Source organism: Oncorhynchus nerka, linkage group LG15 (assembly GCF_034236695.1).
Source record: "Oncorhynchus nerka isolate Pitt River linkage group LG15, Oner_Uvic_2.0, whole genome shotgun sequence".
Lineage (NCBI taxonomy): Eukaryota > Metazoa > Chordata > Actinopteri > Salmoniformes > Salmonidae > Oncorhynchus > Oncorhynchus nerka.
Window position 1 is genome coordinate 76852709 of NC_088410.1, and position 23053 is coordinate 76875761.

At 50.4% G+C, this 23053-nt stretch overlaps 1 protein-coding gene across 3 annotated transcripts in view; it reads left to right on the top strand.

The window, feature by feature from the left end:
* Positions 1 to 23053, top strand: part of slc25a26 (solute carrier family 25 member 26) — a 75238-nt gene that overhangs the window by 41790 nt on the left and 10395 nt on the right. The window contains exons 6-9 of one of the 3 annotated variants that reach the window (XR_010458844.1): positions 4309 to 4353; positions 9888 to 9957; positions 13710 to 13774; positions 17784 to 18070. Coding sequence is in view for 2 of the 3 variants with exons in the window: in XM_029683614.2 (XP_029539474.1) it covers positions 4309 to 4353; positions 9888 to 9957; positions 13710 to 13774; positions 18139 to 18171 (213 nt within the window). In the remaining variant the exon portion in view is untranslated. Of the gene's footprint in view, positions 1 to 4308; positions 4354 to 9887; positions 9958 to 13709; positions 13775 to 17783; positions 18071 to 18138; positions 18802 to 23053 lie in introns of those variants that run through there. The other 2 variants (XM_029683614.2, XM_029683613.1) reach the window with 2 other exon arrangements.

Here is a 23053-nt window from a genome sequence, read left to right on the forward strand (position 1 = left end):
AGTGTCTTGACCAATTGCATCACTGCCTGGTACAGAATTTCTCCATCCAAGACCTCAATGCCCTGGGGCTGTGTTCCCACCCATCCAGGACATCTACTTGAAACGGTGCCTGAGGAAGTCCCGCAGCATCATCAAGGACTCTACACACCCCAGCCACGAGCTGTTCACTCACTTACCGTTGGGCAGACTGATAGAAACTGTCTCTGAGCCTGTTGCTATCTTCAACCCATGAGACTCCTGAACATTTGAACTGGACTGACCACCAGCACTGACTCTCCACACCTTAACACACACACACCTTAACACACACACACACACACATTCATACTACACACATCATAACTGCGTCTACCAAAATCAAATCATTTTTACTATTGCTAATACTTCTCAATTCAAACACTTGCCCCCTCAATCTCCCTCTCCCCAAAACACATACGTTTCTGTATTATACTTATGCTAAAATGTATTCCATTCTACTGAGCCATTTACTTTGTTCGTATTCTTATCTTTTATTATTTCTTATTGTTGCATTGTTGAGAATAAACCTGCAAGTAAGTATTTTGTTGGAAGGTGAATACCATGTGAATACCATGTGTATCCTGTACATAAGACTTGAAAACACACACCAGCATGGCCATGTGACTGACTGACACCCCATCCTCTATCCAGTGTAATCCTGTCAGGCTGAAGGACCTGGGAGCAGAGGCTGACTCTGAGCTGTCATGCAGTGGAATGGTGGTGTGGTTGAGAAATATCCCCCACTCTGGTGTCCCTCACATTAAGGAGACATGCTACGCTTTCCAAAAACAGACATGAATATGTCTGATCTCTCAATTTTCTCTTGTTCTGGTCTTTAGACCACAAACCACAATAATGTTTTTGTTTTAGTAACACGACTCTTACCGTGACTCAGCGGCTTTGTTCTCCTATGGCTCTTGCATGTCATTATGACACCTGTGTACTTAACCAAACGTTGGAAGAAAACCTTCAATCTGTTTCAATAGGTCCAACAAACACCTGCCTGCCCTGCAGCCTCTCTGCTCTCTGTTCCACCAACACGGCGTCTTTTTAAATCTACGAGGCGTTCGGTTCGCCACACTGTCTGCTGTCGATACTCCCATTCGTCTTCTGCCCGTCTCCCTATTTGACGTGTTGAATTAGCTCATGGCTGGGTAGCCTATTTGTTTAAATGACTTGTTTTATGTGTTGGTGAGGGCTGCGTGTTGTGCCAGGCCTACTATACGCTGCCCTTATCTCCAGTCTGTTCATCAGTGGTTTAATTGGGCCTGGCCGTGTGGTGTTGTGTTATCATGCAGAGCCAGAGTAGTGACACGCGCTGGGGCCTTCTGACCCAGCCTGGTCCCTCTCTAGTCCTCCCCGGCCCGATCTGGCCCGACCCGACCCAGCCCACTGGCCTCAAAGGCAGGCAGGTTTTACAGAGGTGAACACCGTGCTCTCATTCTGCTGGGCCGTTATAAGAGGCGGAGGCTGGGGGCCGAGGAGCAGAGTAAGCACAGGACGTATCTGCCTTTTATACGTGCTGGCGTGCCTCTCCCTGCATGTGTCGGGCAGATTTGTGGCAGGGCCCTCTGAACTCTGGGAATATTAGTATGGCTGTGCTGCCTGGAGGGGACAGGGCTCATTGCAACAGTCTGAGAGGAAGGGAGGGAAGAAAATGACTCGCTCTCTCATTCTCACTTTTTTGGGTTAAAGTACTCACCTACACAGCTGTTCAATGGTCTCACGAGTGGAGCAGCGGTCTATGGCACTACAGACCCTGGTTCGATTCCAGGCTTTATCACAACCAGCCGTGATTAGGAGTCCCATAGGGCGCCGCATTATTGGCCCGGTGTCATTAGGGTTAGGGTTTGTCAATGTAAATACGAATTTGTTCTTAACTGGCTTGCCTAGTTAAATAAAGGTGAAATCAAAAGTACGATGGCATCACGAGTTATGACTGTCCTATGAGCTGTCTCCGTTGAGTCAGTCACCTGCTCTGCCACCCACATCAGGTAAAGAGATACTTCGGGATTTTGGCATCTACTTCCCCAGAGTCAGATGAACTGGTGGATACTATTTTTATGTCTGTGTGTAGTTTGAATGACTGGAAGTCTATGGGTAACTGCTCATTACGCTAATGCTGGTTAGCATTGGACACCAAGACATACAAATGGTCTCCACCAGTTCATCTGACTCTGACTATAATTTTAACTTCACCCCGTCTCAATCACTGGATTTACCTTATCATCCCACGTCTACCCCTGTATCAGTGTTAGTTGGATACACACACACACTCCCTCTCTCCCAGGAGTGTGTCAGGAGTGTGTGAACAGTCTTCCTCAGCCCTCCCATCATAAATGGCTTATCAATATAAATCTGACCATATGTGGCTTTCAGGCACTCCATCATTGCCAGATGGACTGACACACATACACACAGACACACTGCCAGAGGTGTAAAACTTGTGCATAAATCAGTGGTGGATCAGGGGCTTCTCAGAAGCCATCTCTCTAGCAGCAGTCTGGAAATGTTGAATTCATCTCAACCCTAATAGAAGACAGGTGTCTGTTATAGTGATCCTCTCCACTGAAACCAATGCTCTCTTCTTGCCATGAAGCTCACAGCACAGCTTGGGTAAGTACAGTATGTTCCTCATAACAAATATGTCTGCCAAGCTGAGAGAGAAACAAAGATGGGGAGAGATGTCTGAGGGATACCTGAGTGAGAGAAAAGTACTGTCTTGCAGACATTGAGAACCTATCATTGGGTTTAGCTGTTTTCTATCCAGAAGTAGCCTATAAAGAGCTCTATCCAGAAGTAGCCTGTAAAGAGCTCTATCCAGAGGTAGCCTATAAAGAGCTCTGTCCAGAAGTAGCATATAAAGAGCTCTGTCCAGAAGTAGCATATAAAGAGCTCTGTCCAGAAGTAGCCTATAAAGAGCTCTGTCCAGAAGTAGCCTATAAAGAGCTCTGTCCAGAAGTAGCCTATAAAGAGCTCTGTCCAGAAGTAGCCTATAAAGAGCTCTGTCCAGAAGTAGCATATAAAGAGCTCTGTCCAGAAGTAGCATATAAAGAGCTCTGTCCAGAAGTAGCCTATAAAGAGCTCTGTCCAGAAGTAGCATATAAAGAGCTCTGTCCAGAAGTAGCCTATAAAGAGCTCTGTCCAGAAGTAGCATATAAAGAGCTCTGTCCAGAAGTAGCCTATAAAGAGCTCTGTCCAGAAGTAGCCTATAAAGAGCTCTGTCCAGAAGTAGCCTATAAAGAGCTCTGTCCAGAAGTAGCCTATAAAGAGCTCTGTCCAGAAGTAGCCTATAAAGAGCTCTGTTGGAGTGAAGTGAGCATGCCATCCAGAGAAGCAGTAGCAGTGTGAGGGGCTAGAGGAGGGTTAGGCTGGTTGGTGTATGTCTGTCCAGACCCAGACTGATACACTATTAAATTAGGATGAGTTTGTCTTGGTAATACTGTCCAATTGAGCTTCAGAGACATTAATAAATGCTGCTGTTGTTGGTAGGATCAACGGGGGTGACATTTTGTGTGCGTGTGTCCGCTCTCCGTCCAGCAGGCAGTGACATTGATTTCCTCTCCCTGTAACTTCCTGTGTGAGCTGATAGATAGTTTCCAGTGGCAGCCCTCTGTCTCACTGACATACTATTTTAATCCCCATCTCCTTCTTTCATCCCTCCATCCCTGAGCTCCAGACCACAGCCCTCTCATTTATTAATCATCACCACTGATCTCCGAGGGAGGGAGTGTGTGTGTGTGTGTGTGTGTGTAGAAGAAGAAGAAGGAATTAGAGGGGGAGAGAAATGGAAGGAGAGAGAACCAGGCCCTGGCTTTAAGTATACACTTTCTCCACATCCATCTCATTAGCTTCATATCTGCATCTCTTCACCCCTCCATCTCGCCACGGTCCAGATCCAAGACATCCCGTCTGTGTGGACGACATGACGTCATGCAGCTTAGCTCAGGAGAGAGAGAGAGCACTAGCATGGCTCTGCTGTGAATTAAGGATACTCATGACATCATTCACTTTTCCAACGTGTTATGTAATGGATTGCAGTATGAGAATCATTGTGACCTTTGACCATGTAAAGCCATGGTGAAGTCACAACTCCAAAAGGAAATACTCATTTGGTCGTGTACCAAGTACCGAGTCTTATCGTCCTTATCAAGGTGTTTGATAGAGGCTTTTGGTTTGACATTTTCTTTTCTTTGAGATGATTATCTGTCAGAGTTCTTATAAATATGATGTATTGATTGATAATGACATGCTATATATGTTTATCACATTTGAGTTTTCTATTTTCAGATCCCGTTCTCTCTGGTCCAGTTTCCACTGTGGGAGTATTTAAAGGTATGGATCCTCCTCTGTCTCTCTGTGCTGTAATGTGTCCCTGTAATGAAGGTGCCATAAAGTCGTAATAGGATGCTTATGTTCTGACACATTTACAGTGGAGTCGGCCCGACTTGGCCATGTCTCCTCGGCAGTAGAGGTTGGGAAATTACTGCCTCGTTTAATGGGTCACCACGGCTACCATCAAATGGAGCTGCAATTAGTCATCATCTCCTAGCGTGGTCAACTCCCTCTCTCTCTCTCTGTTGTTCTCCTGCGCTATATCTCTCTATCGCTCCTTCTCCATTGTCTGGTCTTGGACACATAAAAGCAGTTTTTCTTTGAAAGCGTTTGTGAGAGTGACATCATGTCTCCGGGGGCGCGGGCAGCATAACATTCCATTAACGTTAGGCCCAAACGGGCAGTGCAGTGTGGACCGACCAGGAGGGGAGGGAGGGGGGTGTGCGGGAGCGGGGGACGGAACTGCACCCCCTGCTGCAGAGTAAGACGTGTCATTCACAAGCCCCTCTTTGTCACAATCTCAAAGGCCTTCACTCCAGGCTATCTGCACACAGCCATTAGGAAAAAAGTTTAACTGGACAGGCCAGCTCTGGAATCTGGCCCCTCTCCCCAAACTCTGCTCTCCCCTCCTCTCTCTTGTCCCCTCTGCCCATCTACCCTTCTATCCTATCTCCTCTCTAACCTCTCCTCTCGCCTACCGGCCTTAATGAGTTGTAGTCTCTCCTGGAGATCCCTGGCTTGAAAACCATAAAAGCGTAGAGGGGACAATAGAGAGAACCTCAAGCTTCACTTAGAAAAACGAATAGCTAGCTAATGGTTAAATGTATTTTTTGGCTGTTTGGAGAGCCAGGAGACTGGTTAATGTGTGTTAATGTGTATGTCTGTGTGCGCCTGCCGTCTGTGTGTGGCATTCTCACCCTGAGCTCCACATCTGCTCCGGGGTAGAAATGTGCTGCTTTACGGCTTTTTATTTGTGTTTCATACGGAGCCAGCAGCACAGCTGTCAGCAGACACCCAGAGCTCCTCACACATCACCCAACCAGTACAGACCAACAGAGACCTTCCTCATCCCATTAACATGCTATGGGATCAATCTATACTAAGAAATACAATATATATACAATCTATACAATCGTTCATGCTAATATCTCACTGACATCAATGCATGATTTTATGTTAAACTTGCACACACATTTCACAAGTTAGGATTTAGCCCCTATGTCAATCGAATTCACTCAACAAATGAGCCAGAGCAATCAGCAAGCCAACACTACGTACCTTTTAACCACCAGATCCATTAAAATATCCCCAACACACACACTGTCTTCCTCCCATAGTCCACCAAACCAACACTACGTACCTTTTAACCACCAGATCCATTAAAATATCCCCAACACACACACTGTCTTCCTCCCATAGCCCACCAAACCAACACTACGTACCTTTTAACCACCAGATCCATTAAAATATCCCCAACACACACACTGTCTTCCTCCCATAGCCCACCAAACCAACACTACGTACCTTTTAACCACCAGATCCATTAAAATATCCCCAACACACACACTGTCTTCCTCCCATAGCCCACCAAACCAACAAAGCTTATTACAAACATGTCCATCACCACATAAGTCTACACCACACACACACACACACACACACAGTAGAAGGAGGATGAGGTAGGTCTATTTTGAACAGGCATATTTCCCTCTTATTAGTCATTCAGGAGGGAGAAGTGGAGAGGCTTCCCACCATGCAGGCCTTTGATGTGGAAAACAAAGTCCCCCTTTCAATCTGCAACCTAATGGAATAAATACGACACATCCTCTCCCTGCTCTCCCAAATCTACATGTGTGTTTACGTTTGAACGTGTGTGTATACACGTGTGTGTGTGTGTGTGTGCGTTTATTTTCAGCAAACTTAACATGTGTAAATATTTGTATGAACATAACAAGATTCAACAACTGAGACATAAACTGAACAAGTTCCACACACGTGATTAACATAAATGGAATAGTGTGTCCCTGAACAAACGGGGGGTCAAAATCAAAAGTAACTGTCAGTATCTGGTGTGGCCACCAGCTGCATTAAGTACTGCAGTGCATCTCCTCAAGGACTGTACCAGATTTGCCAGTTCTTGCTGTGAGATGTTACCCCATTCTTCCACCAAGGCACCTTTAAGTTCCTGGACATTTCTGGGGGGAGTGGCCCTAGCCCTCACCCTCCGATCCAACAGGTCCCAGGCGTGCTCAATGGGATTGAGATCCGGGCTCTTCGCTGGCCATGGCAGAACACTGACATTCCTGTCTTGCATGAAATCATGCACAGAATGGGCAGTATGGCTGGTGGCATTGTCATGCTGGAGGGTCATGTCAGGATGAGCCTGCAGGAAGGGTACCACATGAGGGAGGAGGATGTCTTCCCTGTAACTCACAGCGTTGAGATTGCCTGCAATGACAACAAGCTCAGTTCGATGATGTTGTGACACACTGCCTCAGACCATGACGGACACTCCACCTCTAAATCTATCCCGCTCCAGAGCACAGGCCTCGGTGTAACGCTCATTCCTTCGACGATAAACGCGAATCCGACATCATCCCTGGTGAGACAAAACTGCGAATCGTCAGTGAAGAGCACTTTTTGCCAGTCCTGTCTGGTCCAGCGACGGTGGGTTTGTGCCCATAGGCAACGTTCTTGCTGGTGATGTCTGGTGAGGACCTGCCTTACAACAGGCCTACAAGCCCTCAGTCCAGACTCTCTCAGCCTACTGCTGACAGTCTGAGCACTGATGGAGGGATTGTGTGTTCCTGGCGTAACTCAGGCAGTTGTTGTTGCCATCCTGTCCCGCAGGTGTGATGTTCAGATGTACCGATCCTGTGCAGGTGTTGTTACACGTGATCTGCCACTGCGAGGACGATCAGCTGTCCGTCGTGTCTCCCTGCAGCGCGGTCTTAGGCGTCTCACAGTACAGACATTGCAATTTATTGCCCTGGCCACATCTGCAGTCCTCATGCCTCCTTGCAGCATTCCTAAGGCACATTCACACAGATGAGCAGGGACCCTGGGCATCTTTGTTTTTGTGTTTTTCAGAGTCAGTAGAAAGACCTCTTTAGTGTCCTAACTGTGACCTTAATTGCCTACTGTCGGTAAGCTGTTAGTGTCTTAACAAACGTTCCACAGGTGCATGTTCATTAATTGTTTAAGCATGGGAAACAGTGTTTAAACCCTTTACAATGAACATCTGTGAAATTATTTGGATTTTTACTAATTATCTTTGAAAGACAGGGTCCTGAAAAAGGGACATTTTTCCATGCTGTTCCTCAATTGCCTGCCCCTTTATGAAATCATCCCTGCTTCGCCTGTTCTATGACAAGCAAACTGTTACAATGTGTTTTCAAGAAGGGCCAGCAATTATCTGTTGGCCGAACCTGCAGCCCAACTACATCCAGAACTCTACACCAGAATCGAACACAACCAAAAAGCATTCAGACCTGCCATGCTCACCAATGTTGCGGAGAGAGGGAAAGGATGGCATGATGGTTGTTTTATAGCAGCAGCTAGGAAACCCCAAACAAGACAAGTATAGGTTGTGTAATTAGCGGTGAGGTATTGTGTAATTAGTTGGGGTTCCAGTCCATCCTGTTTTATATGACGTTAGCCCAGATAGTGCCTTCTGTCACAATATTTGAACATAAACACAGAAATATGGAACACAGAGGCCTGAACTGATCCAACATAAGCTCAACACTCAACGTCAACAAAACAAAGGAGATGATCATGGATTTCAGGAAACAGCAGAGGGAGCACCCCCCCATCCACATCGAAGGGACAGTAGTGGAGTGGGTAGAAAGTTTTAAGTTCCTCAGCGTACACATCACGGACAAACTGAATTGGTCCACCCACACAGACAGCGCGGTGAAGAAGGCGCAGCAGCACTCACAAACTTTTACAGGTGCACAATCGAGAGCATCCTGGCGGGCTGTATCACCACCTGGTACGGCAACTGCTCCGCCCACAACCATAAGGCTCTCCAGAGGGTAGTGAGGTCTGCACAACGCCTCACCGGGGGCAAACTACCTGCCCTCCAGGACACCTACACCACCCGATGTCACAGGAAGGCCATAAAGATCATCAAGGACAACAACCACCCGAGCCACTGCCTGTTCACCCCGCTATCATCCAGAAGGCGAGGTCAGTACAGGTGCATCAAAGCTGGGACCGAGAGACTGAAAAACAGCTTCTATCTCAAGGCCATCCGACTGTTAAACAGCCACCACTAACATTGAGTGGCTGCTGCCAACATACTGACTCAACTCCAGCCACTTTAATATTGGAAAAATTGATGTAAAAATGTATCACTAGCCACTTTAAACAATTCCAATTAATATAATGTTTACATACCCTACATTACTCATCTCATATGTATATACTGTTCTCTATACCATCTACTGCATCTTGCCATCTTGATGTAATGTATCACTAGCCACTTTAAACAATGCCACTTTTATATGTTTACATACCCTACATTACTCATCTCATATGTATATACTGTCCTCTATACCATCTACTGCATCTTGCCTATGCCGTTCTGCACCATCACTCATTCATATATTTTTATGTACATATTCTTTATCCCTTTACACTTGTGTGTATAAGGTAGTTGTTTTGAAATTGTTAGGTTAGATTACTCGTTGGTTATTACTGAATTGTCGGAACTAGAAGCACAAGCATTTCGCTACACTCGCATTAACATCTGCTAACCATGTGTATGTGACAAATCAAATTTGATTTGATTTGAAGCTCCATGGTGAATGTAACTCCATAAGCTCCATGGTGAATATAACTCCATAAGCTCCATGGTGAATATAACTCCATAAGCTCCATGGTGAATATAACTCCATAAGCTCCATGGTGAATATAACTCCATAAGCTCCATGGTGAATATAACTCCATAAGCTCCATGGTGAATATAACTCCATAAGCTCCATGGTGAATATAACTCCATAAGCTCCATGGTGAATATTGAACAAATGTTGTTTCTTCCACATTTGGCAAGATAGTATAGACTGCAGACAGCTCTCTTCAGCTGGGTTCATTCTGTTCCCACTTCACTTGGATGAGACCTAACCCCCATGAACATGTTCAAAAAACAGAGCTTAGCTTCTCTTTACTGACCGAGTGAGTCAATTAGTTCACATATGAGTACAGCATAACTTTATCAGCCAGGGCTCTTCTGCTGAGCAGAGGAGTTTTGGGGACCTTTACTGCACTTTTTTCTTGTCTTTCCCTTTCCCCTTCCCCCTCTCTTTCTGTCCCGTAATGTGCTTGGGAAAAGAGCGAATGACATCATTCTGGAGATGGCGAGGGGAACACAGAAATAGCCGCGCAGTTTGGTTCCCAGCCCCAGACCGATTCCAATGAGGTTTGAGATGTGTTTTTAATGCGTCTGATAACTCCAATAACCACCCCCTCTTTCTCCCTCTCCCTCTCACTATCTCTCTTCCTTTCTCTCTCTTCTTTCTCTCTCCTCTCAGACTCAGTGGTCACGGAGGCAAGGTCACACTCTCTACTCTTGGCAGGCTGCAGTGTGCGGAGCTTTTGCAGGTGCAGAGGATTATATGCTGCTTTGGGAAAGGCAGAGAGGGAGGGAGGATGGTAGAGGGCCAAGAATATAGAAAGTTTAACCAAGCCACATTCCTGAAGAATTCTACACCGGTTGCCTCGGTTGGCACAGTGTCTTTTACCTGCGTCAGAGGCCTGGAAAGACAGGAGACCGTTGGAAAAAAAGAGAAAGCACTTTTGATTGATCGAATGTTTTTGCTGTAGATAGAGGTGAAATTATTGGTCGATTGACTCACTCTGTCAGTAAGTGCTGCACACATAGAGGCTAGGTTTCAGTGTTGTGCCTCAGCACAGATGAGCATCAGGGGAATGGAAGAAAGGAGGAGAAGAGATGGGAGTCCAGGAGGGGGGAGAAGGCACTGGGGCCCATGCAGCTGTCTGACATCCTGAGCAATGAGGCCTGAAGCGGTCTCAGGCAGAGAGAGAGAGAAACCGAGAGGGAGGGGGAACAAAATAGTGAGGAAGAGAGGCGGAGAGTGTGAGAGAGTACATGAGTAACAGAGAGGGAGAGATGGATACAGAGACAAAGAGAGAGAGAGACTAAGAGAGAAAGAGAGACAGTTGGGCCATAACTCTTTAGTCTGCGTGACAGGCCAGACAAAAAGCAGATTTGTAGGAGCTGAGGGCTGGGGCTGAGGACACTGCACCCTGAGGACCATAGACATGGCCAAAAGCCACCCCACCTGGAGCAAACACACACTGGGGAGGAGAGGGGGGGTGGAGAGGAGAGAGAGAGAAAATATGGGGGGTGTAGTAGATGGAGAGAAATTGAGAGGTGAGGAGTAGAGATGGAAGAAGAAAGGAGGTAGAAGAGATGGGGGAGGAGAGAGAAAGCCAGGATGACAGAGGGGGAGACGGTGTAATCTCTGAGTCTGAGTTGAGTTGAATTCCCCACACAACAGAGGACCAAGAGGGATGCTCAGGTTTCACTCGACTTCCCCACATCATGCCTTATAAAGTATGTGATCCAGTCAGCATAGGAAATAGTCACACTTCATATATTATTCTACTTGTGCGGAAGGCTAAGAGACACATAATGGCACTGTTTCTCATCTTCTATGAACCGCCTGTTGAATCGACACTTTCATTGCCAGACCACAAAGCTGGATTACTTAATTGACTGATTTGACATAATTGACTGATTTGACTTGATTGACTGATTTTTAAACAGGGACATAATGGGCTACTGAAGAGCAGTGAAGGAGAGGAGCTGATGCTTGGCCTTGCTTGTAATATCGATCACATCATGTGATTTTACACCAGTTCTAGATCCCAAACCCAAAGCGACCCGGCTTATTAGATTTGCATGGATACCATATGCTTTGAGGGACACCCAAGTATCGTAGAATCCAGTATGTTTTATCAACACAGAATCTACAGTATACTTGGTGAGGGTTGGGAAAATGAAGTCAGAGAAGTCAGCAACATACTCCCAGCTAGTCAAATCCATACTCATTCTCAGAACAGTGCTTACAACAATGGTAAAAGTCCCAAAGCATATAAAGATGGTTATTGGAAACCTCTTATAACATTTAAATGTATGACAGTTACATGGCAAAGCATCAGCTCCTCTCCCTCACTGCTCTTCAGTAGCCCATTATGTCCCCGTTTACTGTCAGCAGTTGCTATGTAACGTAGACTGGACGATAGTCAGTCAGACAGACAGACACTGAGAGGGTGTAGGGGTTTTGGCACTCTCCTCCCCCTCCTCTCCTCTCAGTGGGGACACCCCTGAAACCTTCAGAGTGTGGGCATCCAAACTTGGCCTGGGTTTAGATTGGGGGTAACCGCTCCTGTAGCTCTGCATAAAGAAAAGCAGCCGGGATGGGAGGAGAGGGGGTGAGACCGACAGACAGAGACAGACAGACTGACAGTGTGAGTCGTGTTTAGTGAGGCGTGGGCCTGACTGACGGGATGGGAGGGGGGGGGGGGGGGTGAGACTGACAGACAGAGACAGACAGACTGACAGTGTGTGTAGTGTTTAGTGAGCGTGGACCTGACTGACGGGGTGGGAGAAGGGGGGTGAGACTGACAGACAGAGACAGACAGACTGACAGTGTGTGTAGTGTTTAGTGAGGCGTGGGCCTGACTGACGGGATGGGAGGAGAGGGGGTGAGACCGACAGACAGAGACTGACAGTGTGTGTAGTGTTTAGTGAGGCGTGGGCCTGACTGACGGGGTGGGAGGAGGGGGTGAGACTGACAGACAGAGACAGACAGTGTGAGTAGTGTTTAGTGAGGCGTGGGCCTGACTGACGGGGTGGGAGGAGGGGGGGTGAGACTGACAGACAGAGACAGACAGACTGACAGTGTGTGTAGTGTTTAGTGAGGCGTGGACCTGACTGACGGGGTGGGAGGAGGGGGGTGAGACTGACAGACAGAGACCGACAGTGTGAGTAGTGTTTAGTGAGGCGTGGGCCTGACTGACGGGATGGGAGGAGGGGGGTGAGACTGACAGACAGAGACTGACAGTGTGAGTAGTGTTTAGTGAGGCGTGGGCCTGACTGACGGGGTGGGAGGAGGGGGGTGAGACTGACAGACAGAGACAGACAGAGACAGACAGTGTGAGTAGTGTTTAGTGAGGCGTGGGCCTGACTGACGGGGTGGGAGGAGGGGGTGAGACTGACAGACAGAGACAGACAGTGTGAGTAGTGTTTAGTGAGGCGTGGGCCTGACTGACGGGGTGGGAGGAGGGGGGTGAGACTGACAGACAGAGACAGACAGACTGACAGTGTGTGTAGTGTTTAGTGAGGCGTGGACCTGACTGACGGGGTGGGAGGAGGGGGTGAGACTGACAGACAGAGACAGACAGTGTGAGTAGTGTTTAGTGAGGCGTGGGCCTGACTGACGGGGTGGGAGGAGGGGGTGAGACTGACAGACAGAGACAGACAGACTGACAGTGTAAGTAGTGTTTAGTGAGGCGTGGGCCTGACTGACAGGGTGGGAGGAGGGGGGTGAGACTGACAGACAGAGACAGACAGTGTGAGTAGTGTTTAGTGAGGCGTGGGCCTGACTGACGGGGTGGGAGGAGGGGGTGAGACTGACAGACAGAGACAGACAGACCGACAGTGTGAGTAGTGTTTAGTGAGGCGTGGGCCTGCCTGACGGGGTGGGAGGAGGGGGTGAGACTGACAGACAGAGACAGACAGTGTGAGTAGTGTTTAGTGAGGCGTGGGCCTGCCTGACGGGGTGGGAGGAGGGGGTGAGACTGACAGACAGAGACAGACAGACAGACAGTGTGAGTAGTGTTTAGTGAGGCGTGGGCCTGCCTGACGGGGTGGGAGGAGGGGGTGAGACTGACAGACAGAGACAGACAGTGTGAGTAGTGTTTAGTGAGGCGTGGGCCTGCCTGACGGGGTGGGAGGAGGGGGGGTGAGACTGACAGACAGAGACAGACAGTGTGAGTAGTGTTTAGTGAGGCGTGGGCCTGACTGACGGGGTGGGAGGAGGGGGGGTGAGACTGAGACAGAGACAGACAGTGTGAGTAGTGTTTAGTGAAGCGTGGGCCTGACTGACGGGGTGGGATGAATAGTGCATCTGGTCTAGGAATGGAACTGTATTGGGGAAACATCTTTGAGAGTATCAATGTATCCCGTTGAATCATGAAATGTAGCTAACTATTATTTTGATGTCATAAGAGTGTATTTTGTCATTACAGAACAGAAATGTTTGCAGTGCACTCATCTTGTTTTTTTGCGTGTGTGTGTTTGTGTGTGTTATTCACTGCGTTTCCAGGTGGAATAGCAGCATTCGTGACCACTCCCCTGGACGTGGCTAAGACCAGGATCATGTTGGCCAAGGTAAGTGTCACGACTTCTGCCGAAGTCGTTGCCTCTCCTTGTTCGGGCGGTGCTCGGCGTTCGACGTCACCGGTCTTCTAGCCATCATTGATCCTTTTTTCATTTTCCATTGGTTTTGTCTTGTCTTCCCACACACTTGTTTTCAATCCCATTCATTACCTGTTTTGTGTATTTAACCCTCTGTTTCCCCTCATGTCTTTGTCAGAGATTGATTTGTTGTCTGTGTAGTGTGCTTGTTTGTATAGGTGCGCGTCGGGTTTTCGTACCCATGTTTTGTTTGTTTGTACATTTATTGTTATGGAGCATACTCGTGGAACTTTATTAAAAGACTCCATATTTAAACTCCATTTTGACTCTCCTGCGCCTGACTTCCCTGCCACCTATTACACCTATGCGTGACAGAATCTCTGACCAAAAATATATGAAGTCAGCAGGAGAAGACACTATACCCATGGACCTGGAGGAACGCGTTCAGGAACAAGCGAGGGAGCTTGACTGTATCAGCTCCGTCATGGAGCACATAGTCCAGAAAATGGATCGCTGGGAGAGACAGGGAGTTTCTCCAGCGCCACCACCACCACAACCGGAATCTCCCGTGAACATTTTTTCCTCTCCGGAATCGAGGATCCATTTATCCCTACCTACGGGATACAATGGAGATACTGCCGGCTGCCAGGGTTTCCTCCTCAAGCTAAACTTATATCTAGCCACGGCCTCCCCAGTACCATCTGACCGTGAGAAGAGTTACGCCCTCGTCTCATGCCTCACCGGGAGAGCCCTGGAATGGGCCAGCGCTGTGTGTAGAAGGGAGGATGCGGCGTTGGACCATTTTGAGGAGTTCACCCGCCAATTCCGGATAGTATTCGATCACCCACCTGAAGGCAAAGCAGCGGGTGAGCTTCTCTATCATCTGAGGCAGGAGACGAGGAGTGCACAGGATTTTGCTTTGGAGTTTAGGACCTTGGCTGCCGGTGCTGGATGGAGCGACAGGGCCCTGATCGACCATTACCGATGTAGTCTACGCGAGGATGTCCGTCGGGAGCTGGCCTGTAGAGACACCACCGTCCCCTTCGACCAGCTGGTGGACATGTCCATTAAGCTGGACAACATGCTGGCTGCTCGTGGACGTCTAGATCGGGGTCTGGTTGTTCCATCCTCGCGCACCCTCTCTCCCGAAGCTATGGAATTGGGAGGGATGGTGCGCAGGGAGACCGGAGGGGGTTCCCGCTTGAGCACCATTCATGGTCGCAGAGGGCACACTGCTGGTCGGTGCCGGGTTGGTTCCTCTGGGAATAGAGAGGGCAGGCAGGGCATTCTGGCGTCACCCCAGGTGAGTAGGCACCATTCTCATCCAGAGCCCTCTGCTGCACTAATGTTTGTCTCTGTCTTTTTTCCTGATTTTTCACTGCATTCCCAGTATAAGGCACTAGTTGATTCAGGTGCGGCTGGGAATTTCATTAATAAAAGTCTAGCTCATAGTTTAGGGATCCCTATTGTTCCTGTGGATATGCCTATCCCTATTCATGCCTTAGATAGTCGGCCATTAGGGTCAGGGTTTATCAGGGATGTTACCGCACCTTTGTGTATGATAACGCAGGAGGATCACAAGGAGAGGATTAGTCTTTTCCTTATTGATTCTCCTGCATATTCTGTGGTGCTAGGCCTACCCTGGTTAGTTTGTCATAACCCCACTGTTTCTTGGCCACAGAGGGCTCTCACGGGGTGGTCGCGAGAGTGCTCAGGTAGGTGTTATGGGGTTTCCGTTGGTGCTACTACGGTGGAAAGTCCAGACCAGGTCTCCACCGTGCGCATTCCCCCCGAATATGCCGATTTGGCTCTCGCCTTCTGTAAAAAGAAGGCGACTCAATTACCACCCCATCGACGGGGGGATTGTGCGATAGATCTCCTGGTAGACGCTGCATATCCCAAGAGTCACGTGTATCCCCTATCGCAAGCGGAGACGGAGGCTATGGAGACATATGTCTCTGAATCCCTGCATCGGGTTCATTCAGCCATCCATTTCACCCGTCTCCTCGAGTTTCTTTTTTGTGAAGAAAAAGGATGGCGGTTTACGCCCGTGCATTGATTATCGAGGTCTGAATAAAATCACAGTGAAATATAGCTACCCGCTGCCTCTGATCAATACGGTTATTGAGTTAATGCACGGGGCACGTTTTTTCACAAAATTGGATCTCAGGAGTGCGTACAATCTGGTGCGTATTAAGAAGGGTGATGAGTGGAAGACGGCACCTCAGGTCATTATGAGTACCTGGTCATGCCATATGGGTTGATGAATGCTCCATCAGTTTTCCAATCATTTGTAGATGAGATCTTCAGGGACCTGCACGGGCAGGGTGTAGTGGTGTATATCGATGATATTCTGATATACTCTGCTACACGCGCCGAGCATGTGTCCCTGGTGCGCAGGGTGCTTGGTCGCCTGTTGGAGCATGATCTATATGTCAAGGCTGAGAAATGCTTGTTTTTCCAACAATCCATCTCCTTCCTAGGGCATCGGATTTCCACTTCAGGAGTGGAGATGGAGAGCGACCGCATTACAGCCGTGCGTAATTGGCCGACTCCAACCACGGTAAAGGAGTTGCAGCGTTTTTTGGGGTTTTCCAATTACTACCGGAGGTTTATCCGGGGTTTTGGTCAGGTGGCAGCTCCTATTACCTCACTGCTAAAGGGGGGCCCGGTGCGCTTGCAGTGGTCGGCTGAGGCGAACAGGGCTTTTGAGCACCTGAAGACTCTGTTTACCTCGGTGCCTGTGTTGGCTCATCCGGATCCCTCTTTGCCATTCATAGTGGAGGTGGACGCATCTGAAGCTGGGATAGGAGCAGTGCTCTCTCAGCGTTCGGGTGCGCCACTGAAACTTCGCCCCTGTGCTTTCTTTTCGAAGAAGCTCAGCCCAGCGGAGCGAAACTATGATGTAGGGAACCGAGAGCTGTTAGCTGTCGTAGAAGCCTTGAAGGTGTGGAGGCATTGGCTTGAGGGGGCTAAACACCCTTTTCTCATTTGGACTGACCACCGCAATCTGGAGTACATCCGGCAGGCGAAGAGATTGAATCCTCGCCAGGCAAGGTGGGCCATGTTTTTCACTCGTTTTGTGTTTACTCTTTCTTACAGACCAGGCTCCCAGAACGTTAAGGCAGACGCATTGTCTCGGCTGTATGACACAGAGGAGCGGTCCATGGATCCCACTCCCATACTCCCAGCTTCGTGTCTGGTGGCGCCAGTAGTGTGGGAGCTGGACGCGGACATTGAGCGGGCGTCACGTGCAGAGCCCTCTCCCCCTGAGTGTCCAGCTGGTCGTCTGTACGTTCCGTCTGCTGTCCGCGACCGATTGATATATTGGGCTCACACGTCACCCTCCTCTGGTCATCCTGGGATAGGTCGGACGATGCGCTGTCTTGAAGGAAGGTACTGGTGGCCCACTTTAGCTAAGGATGTGAGGATTTATGTTTCTTCCTGTTCGGTGTGCGCCCAGTGCAAGGCTCCTAGACACCTGCCCAGAGGTAAGCTACAACCTCTACCCGTTCCTCAACGGCCATGGTCGCACCTGTCGGTGGATTTTTTGACTGATCTTCCACCTTCACAGGGTTACACCACGATCCTGGTCGTTGTGGATCGGTTTTCAAAGTCCTGTCGTCTCCTCCCTTTGCCCGGTCTCCCTACGGCCTTACAAACTGCAGAGGCCCTGTTTACACACGTTTTCCGGCACTATGGGGTGCCTGAGGATATAGTGTCTGATCGGGGTCCCCAGTTCACATCAAGGGTCTGGAAGGCGTTTATGGAGCGTCTGGGGATCTCGGTTAGTCTTACCTCAGGTTTTCACCCGAGAGTAATGGGCAGGTGGAGAGAGTTAACCAGGATGTGGGTAGGTTTCTGCGGTCTTATTGCCAGGATCGGCCGGGGGAGTGGGCGAAGTTCGTGCCCTGGGCAGAGATGGCTCAGAACTCGCTACGTCACTCCTCCACTAACCTTACTCCCTTTCAATGTGTATTAGGGTATCAGCCGGTTCTGGCTCATTGGCATCAGAGCCAGACCGAGGCCCCTGCGGTGGACAATTGGTTTCGGCACGCTGAGGAAACCTGGGAGGCAGCCCACGTCCACCTTCAGCGTGCCATAAGGTGCCAGAAAATTGGCGCAGACCGTCGCCGCAGTGAGGCCCCAGTGTTCGCACCAGGGGACAGGGTCTGGCTCTCGACCCGAAACCTGCCCCTTCGCCTGCTCTGCCGGAAGCTGGGTCCGCGGTTTGTGGGGCCGTTTAAAGTCCTGAGGAGAGTGAACGAGGTATGTTATAGGTTACAACTACCCACTCATTACCGTATTAATCCCTCGTTCCATGTGTCTCTCCTCAGGCCGATGGTGGCTGGCCCGCTCCAGGAGGCTGAAGTGCGTGATGTTCCTCCGCCTCCTCTAGACATCGAGGGGGTTCCGGCGTACTCTGTTCGATCCATTTTGGATTCGAGACGTCGGGCGAGGGTCCTTCAGTACCTCGTGGACTGGGAGGGGTACGGGCCGGAGGAGAGATGCTGGGTTCCGGTGGAGGACGTGTTAGATCCTTCCATGTTATCAGAATTCCACCGTCTCCATCCGGATCGCCCTGCACCTCGCCCTCCGGGTCGTCCCCGAGGCCGGTGTCGACGCGCAGCTGGAGCCGCGCGTCAGGGGGGGGGTACTGTCACGACTTCTGCCGAAGTCGTTGCCTCTCCTTGTTCGGGCGGTGCTCGGCGTTCGACGTCACCGGTCTTCTAGCCATCATTGATCCTTTTTTCATTTTCCATTGGTTTTGTCTTGTCTTCCCACACACCTGTTTTCAATCGCATTCATTACCTGTTTTGTGTATTTAACCCTCTGTTTCCCCTCATGTCTTTGTCAGAGATTGATTTGTTGTCTGTGTAGTGTGCTTGTTTGTATAGGTGCGCGTCGGGTTTTCGTACCCATGTTTTGTTTGTTTGTACATTTATTGTTATGGAGCATACTCGTGGAACTTTATTAAAAGACTCCATATTTAAACTCCATTTTGACTCTCCTGCGCCTGACTTCCCTGCCACCTATTACACCTATGCGTGACAGTAAGGCCCAATCAAGCTAACCCAGGCCAGGCCAGCTACAGGACTGTTCAACACTGTCTGTCTGCTGAGTGACGCCTCACAGTGAACTGCAGTTCTCTAATGTAGACAAAGCTCATCAGAGACACACTGCCATGGAGAACAGAATATGGACAGTAGTGACACGCACATTCATTCTGTGTTCTCCACAGCCCAGCGTTGAATGGACAGTAGTGACACGCACATTCATTCTGTGTTCTCCACAGCCCAGCGTTGAATGGACAGTGGTGACACGCACATTCATTCTGTGTTCTCCACAGCCCAGCGTTGAATGGACAGTGGTGACACGCACATTCATTCTGTGTTCTCCACAGCCCAGCGTTGAATGGACAGTGGTGACACGCACATTCATTCTGTGTTCTCCACAGCCCAGCGTTGAATGGACAGTGGTGACACGCACATTCATTCTGTGTTCTCCACAGCCCAGCGTTGAATGGACAGTAGTGACACGCACATTCATTCTGTGTTCTCCACAGCCCAGCGTTGAATGGACAGTGGTGACACGCACATTCATTCTGTGTTCTCCACAGCCCAGCGTTGAATGGACAGTGGTGACACGCACATTCATTCTGTGTTCTCCACAGCCCAGCGTTGAATGGACAGTGGTGACACGCACATTCATTCTGTGTTCTCCACAGCCCAGCGTTGAATGGACAGTGGTGACACGCACATTCATTCTGTGTTCTCCACAGCCCAGCGTTGAATGGACAGTGGTGACACGCACATTCATTCTGTGTTCTCCACAGCCCAGCGTTGAATGGACAGTGGTGACACGCACATCCATTCTGTGTTCTCCACAGCCCAGCGTTGAATGGACAGTGGTGACACGCACATTCATTCTGTGTTCTCCACAGCCCAGCGTTGAATGGACAGTGGTGACACGCACATTCATTCTGTGTTCTCCACAGCCCAGCGTTGAATGGACAGTGGTGACACGCACATTCATTCTGTGTTCTCCACAGCCCAGCGTTGAATGGACAGTGGTGACACGCACATTCATTCTGTGTTCTCCACAGCCCAGCGTTGAATGGACAGTGGTGACACGCACATTCATTCTGTGTTCTCCACAGCCCAGCGTTGAATGGACAGTGGTGACACGCACATTCATTCTGTGTTCTCCACAGCCCAGCGTTGAATGGACAGTAGTGACACGCACATTCATTCTGTGTTCTCCACAGCCCAGCGTTGAATGGACAGTAGTGACACGCACATTCATTCTGTGTTCTCCACAGCCCAGCGTTGAATGGACAGTGGTGACACGCACATTCATTCTGTGTTCTCCACAGCCCAGCGTTGAATGGACAGTGGTGACACGCACATTCATTCTGTGTTCTCCACAGCCCAGCGTTGAATGGACAGTGGTGACACGCACATTCATTCTGTGTTCTCCACAGCCCAGCGTTGAATGGACAGTGGTGACACGCACATTCATTCTGTGTTCTCCACAGCCCAGCGTTGAATGGACAGTATTGACACGCACATTCATTCTGTGTTCTCCACAGCCCAGCGTTGAATGGACAGTGTTCTGTGGACATGTTTGTGTTCATGTTTAATGTTAGCTGTAGTACATCTGGACAGGCCAGAGTAGTTTCCAATGGAACGGACAGGACAGACAGGCCTCTCATCTCTCTCAGAGAGAGCAGGAACAGCTCTGCCTGTCCTGGGTTTATCATGCGTTTACTCTGCTAGCTCCTGTGTTTGTCTGACTGTGTCTCTCTGTGGTATGTTAGTGGGGGTGTTGTGAGTTCAGTTGAACCCAGTCGTTGTGTCCTTGGATAAGACAAAGTGTTCTGTGCTTTTTGTTCTCCGCCATGACAAATGAGATACCACTCTGTAACACTTCAGTTGGTTAGACGTGGCGCTTGTGTGAAGATGGTAAAAACAACGTTGTATGATGTGTCAAAACATTTGCCATAAACATGTTTTAGCAGGGGTTATAGAGTTAGGGGTGAGGTCACTTGTGATTTAAATATTAGCTGGTTGTTACATTAATTCATGTTTTTAGTGCTAAAACACACAATGGAGCATTTTCTGACTCTGTAAAACCCCACATAAGATCACCCATGGTAGTTCATTTCCCTTCTTTACCTCACTGGGGCCCTGAACGCCTGTTGCACAAGCCCAGACAGCACTGAGGTGTGGGGCCCTGAACGCCTGTTGCACAAGCCCAGACAGGACTGAGGTGTGGGGCCCTGAACGCCTGTTGCACAAGCCCAGACAGGACTGAGGTGTGGGGCCCTGAATGCCTGTTGCACAAGCCCAGACAGGACTGAGGTGTGGGGCCCTGAACGCCTGTTGCACAAGCCCAGACAGGACTGAGGTGTGGGGCCCTGAACGCCTGTTGCACAAGCCCAGACAGGACTGAGGTGTGGGGCCCTGAACGCCTGTTGCACAAGCCCAGACAGGACTGAGGTGTGGGGCCCTGAACGCCTGTTGCACAAGCCCAGACAGGACTGAGGTGTGGGGCCCTGAACGCCTGTTGCACAAGCCCAGACAGGACTGAGGTGTGGGGCCCTGAACGCCTGTTGCACAAGCCCAGACAGGACTGAGGTGTGGGGCCCTGAACGCCTGTTGCACAAGCCCAGACAGGACTGAGGTGTGGGGCCCTGAACGCCTGTTGCACAAGCCCAGACAGGACTGAGGTGTGGGGCCCTGAACGCCTGTTGCACAAGCCCAGACAGGACTGAGGTGTGGGGCCCTGAACGCCTGTTGCACAAGCCCAGACAGGACTGAGGTGTGGGGTGAAGAGAAGTGGGAGTGGAGGGGAGGAGGGGTGAAGATGGGATATGGCGGTGTTGGAGCTTACAGTAGTTTCCTCCTGTTCCAGAAGAAAAGTCAGAGCCAGAGGTGGGTCTGCTGGCTGGGACAGGGGTGGGTCTGCTGGCTGGGACAGGGGTGGGTCTGCTGGCTGGGACAGGGGTGGGTCTGCTGGCTGGAACAGAGGTGGGTCTGCTGGCTGGGACAGGGGTGGGTCTGCTGGCTGGGACAGGTGTGGGTCTGCTGGCTGGGACAGGGGTGGGTCTGCTGGCTGGGATAGGGGTGGGTCTGCTGGCTGGGACAGGGGTGGGTCTGCTGGCTGGGACAGGGGTGGGTCTGCTGGCTGGGACAGGGGTGGGTCTGCTGGCTGGGACTGAGGTGGGTCTGCTGGCTGGGACAGGGGTGGGTCTGCTGGCTGGGACAGGGGTGGGTCTGCTGGCTGGGACAGGGGTTTGTCTGCTGGCTGGGACAGGGGTGGGTCTGCTGGCTGGGACAGAGGTCGGTCTGCTGGCTGGGACAGGGGTGGGTCTGCTGGCTGGGACGGGTGGGTCTGCTGGCTGGAACAGAGGTGGGTCTGCTGGCTGGGACAGGGGTGGGTCTGCTGGCTGGGACAGGTGTGGGTCTGCTGGCTGGGACAGGGGTGGGTCTGCTGGCTGAGATAGGGGTGGGTCTGCTGGCTGGGACAGGGGTGGGTCTGCTGGCTGGGACAGGGGTGGGTCTGCTGGCTGGGACAGAGGTGGGTCTGCTGGCTGGGACAGGGGTGGGTCTGCTGGCTGGGACAGGGGTGGGTCTGCTGGCTGGAACAGAGGTGGGTCTGCTGGCTGGGACAGGGGTGGGTCTGCTGGCTGGGACAGGGGTGGGTCTGCTGGCTGGGACAGGGGTGGGTCTGCTGGCTGGGACAGGGGTGGGTCTGCTGGCTGGGACAGGGGTGGGTCTGCTGGCTGGGACAGGGGTGGGTCTGCTGGCTGGGACAGGGGTGGGTCTGCTGGCTGGGACAGGGGTGGGTCTGCTGGCTGGGACAGGGGTGGGTCTGCTGGCTGGGACAGAGGTCGGTCTGCTGGCTGCTGGTTCAGAGAGACTGCTCGGACTGTTCCTCAGTGGCCAGCAGGACCTAGAAAAACACAGAACAGGACTCTTACCATGCTGCACTGCCCACAGCCTGGCAAACAGCACTGTGTCCTCTGAAACCTGCACCCCAGTCTGAGCATGGCACATCCCTTCCTTTGCAACTGCTATAATAGGTCCCCCCATCACCCAGACTAACTTACTGATCAAACTGCCTACATCTACTACAGGGTTTAGGGAAATTGAGGAGGGGAGAGGGGGAATAACAGAAGAGAGAGAGAGAGACATTACATACTCACCAGTGAACCCCACTGCTACAGTACAACAGGTGCCCAGATAC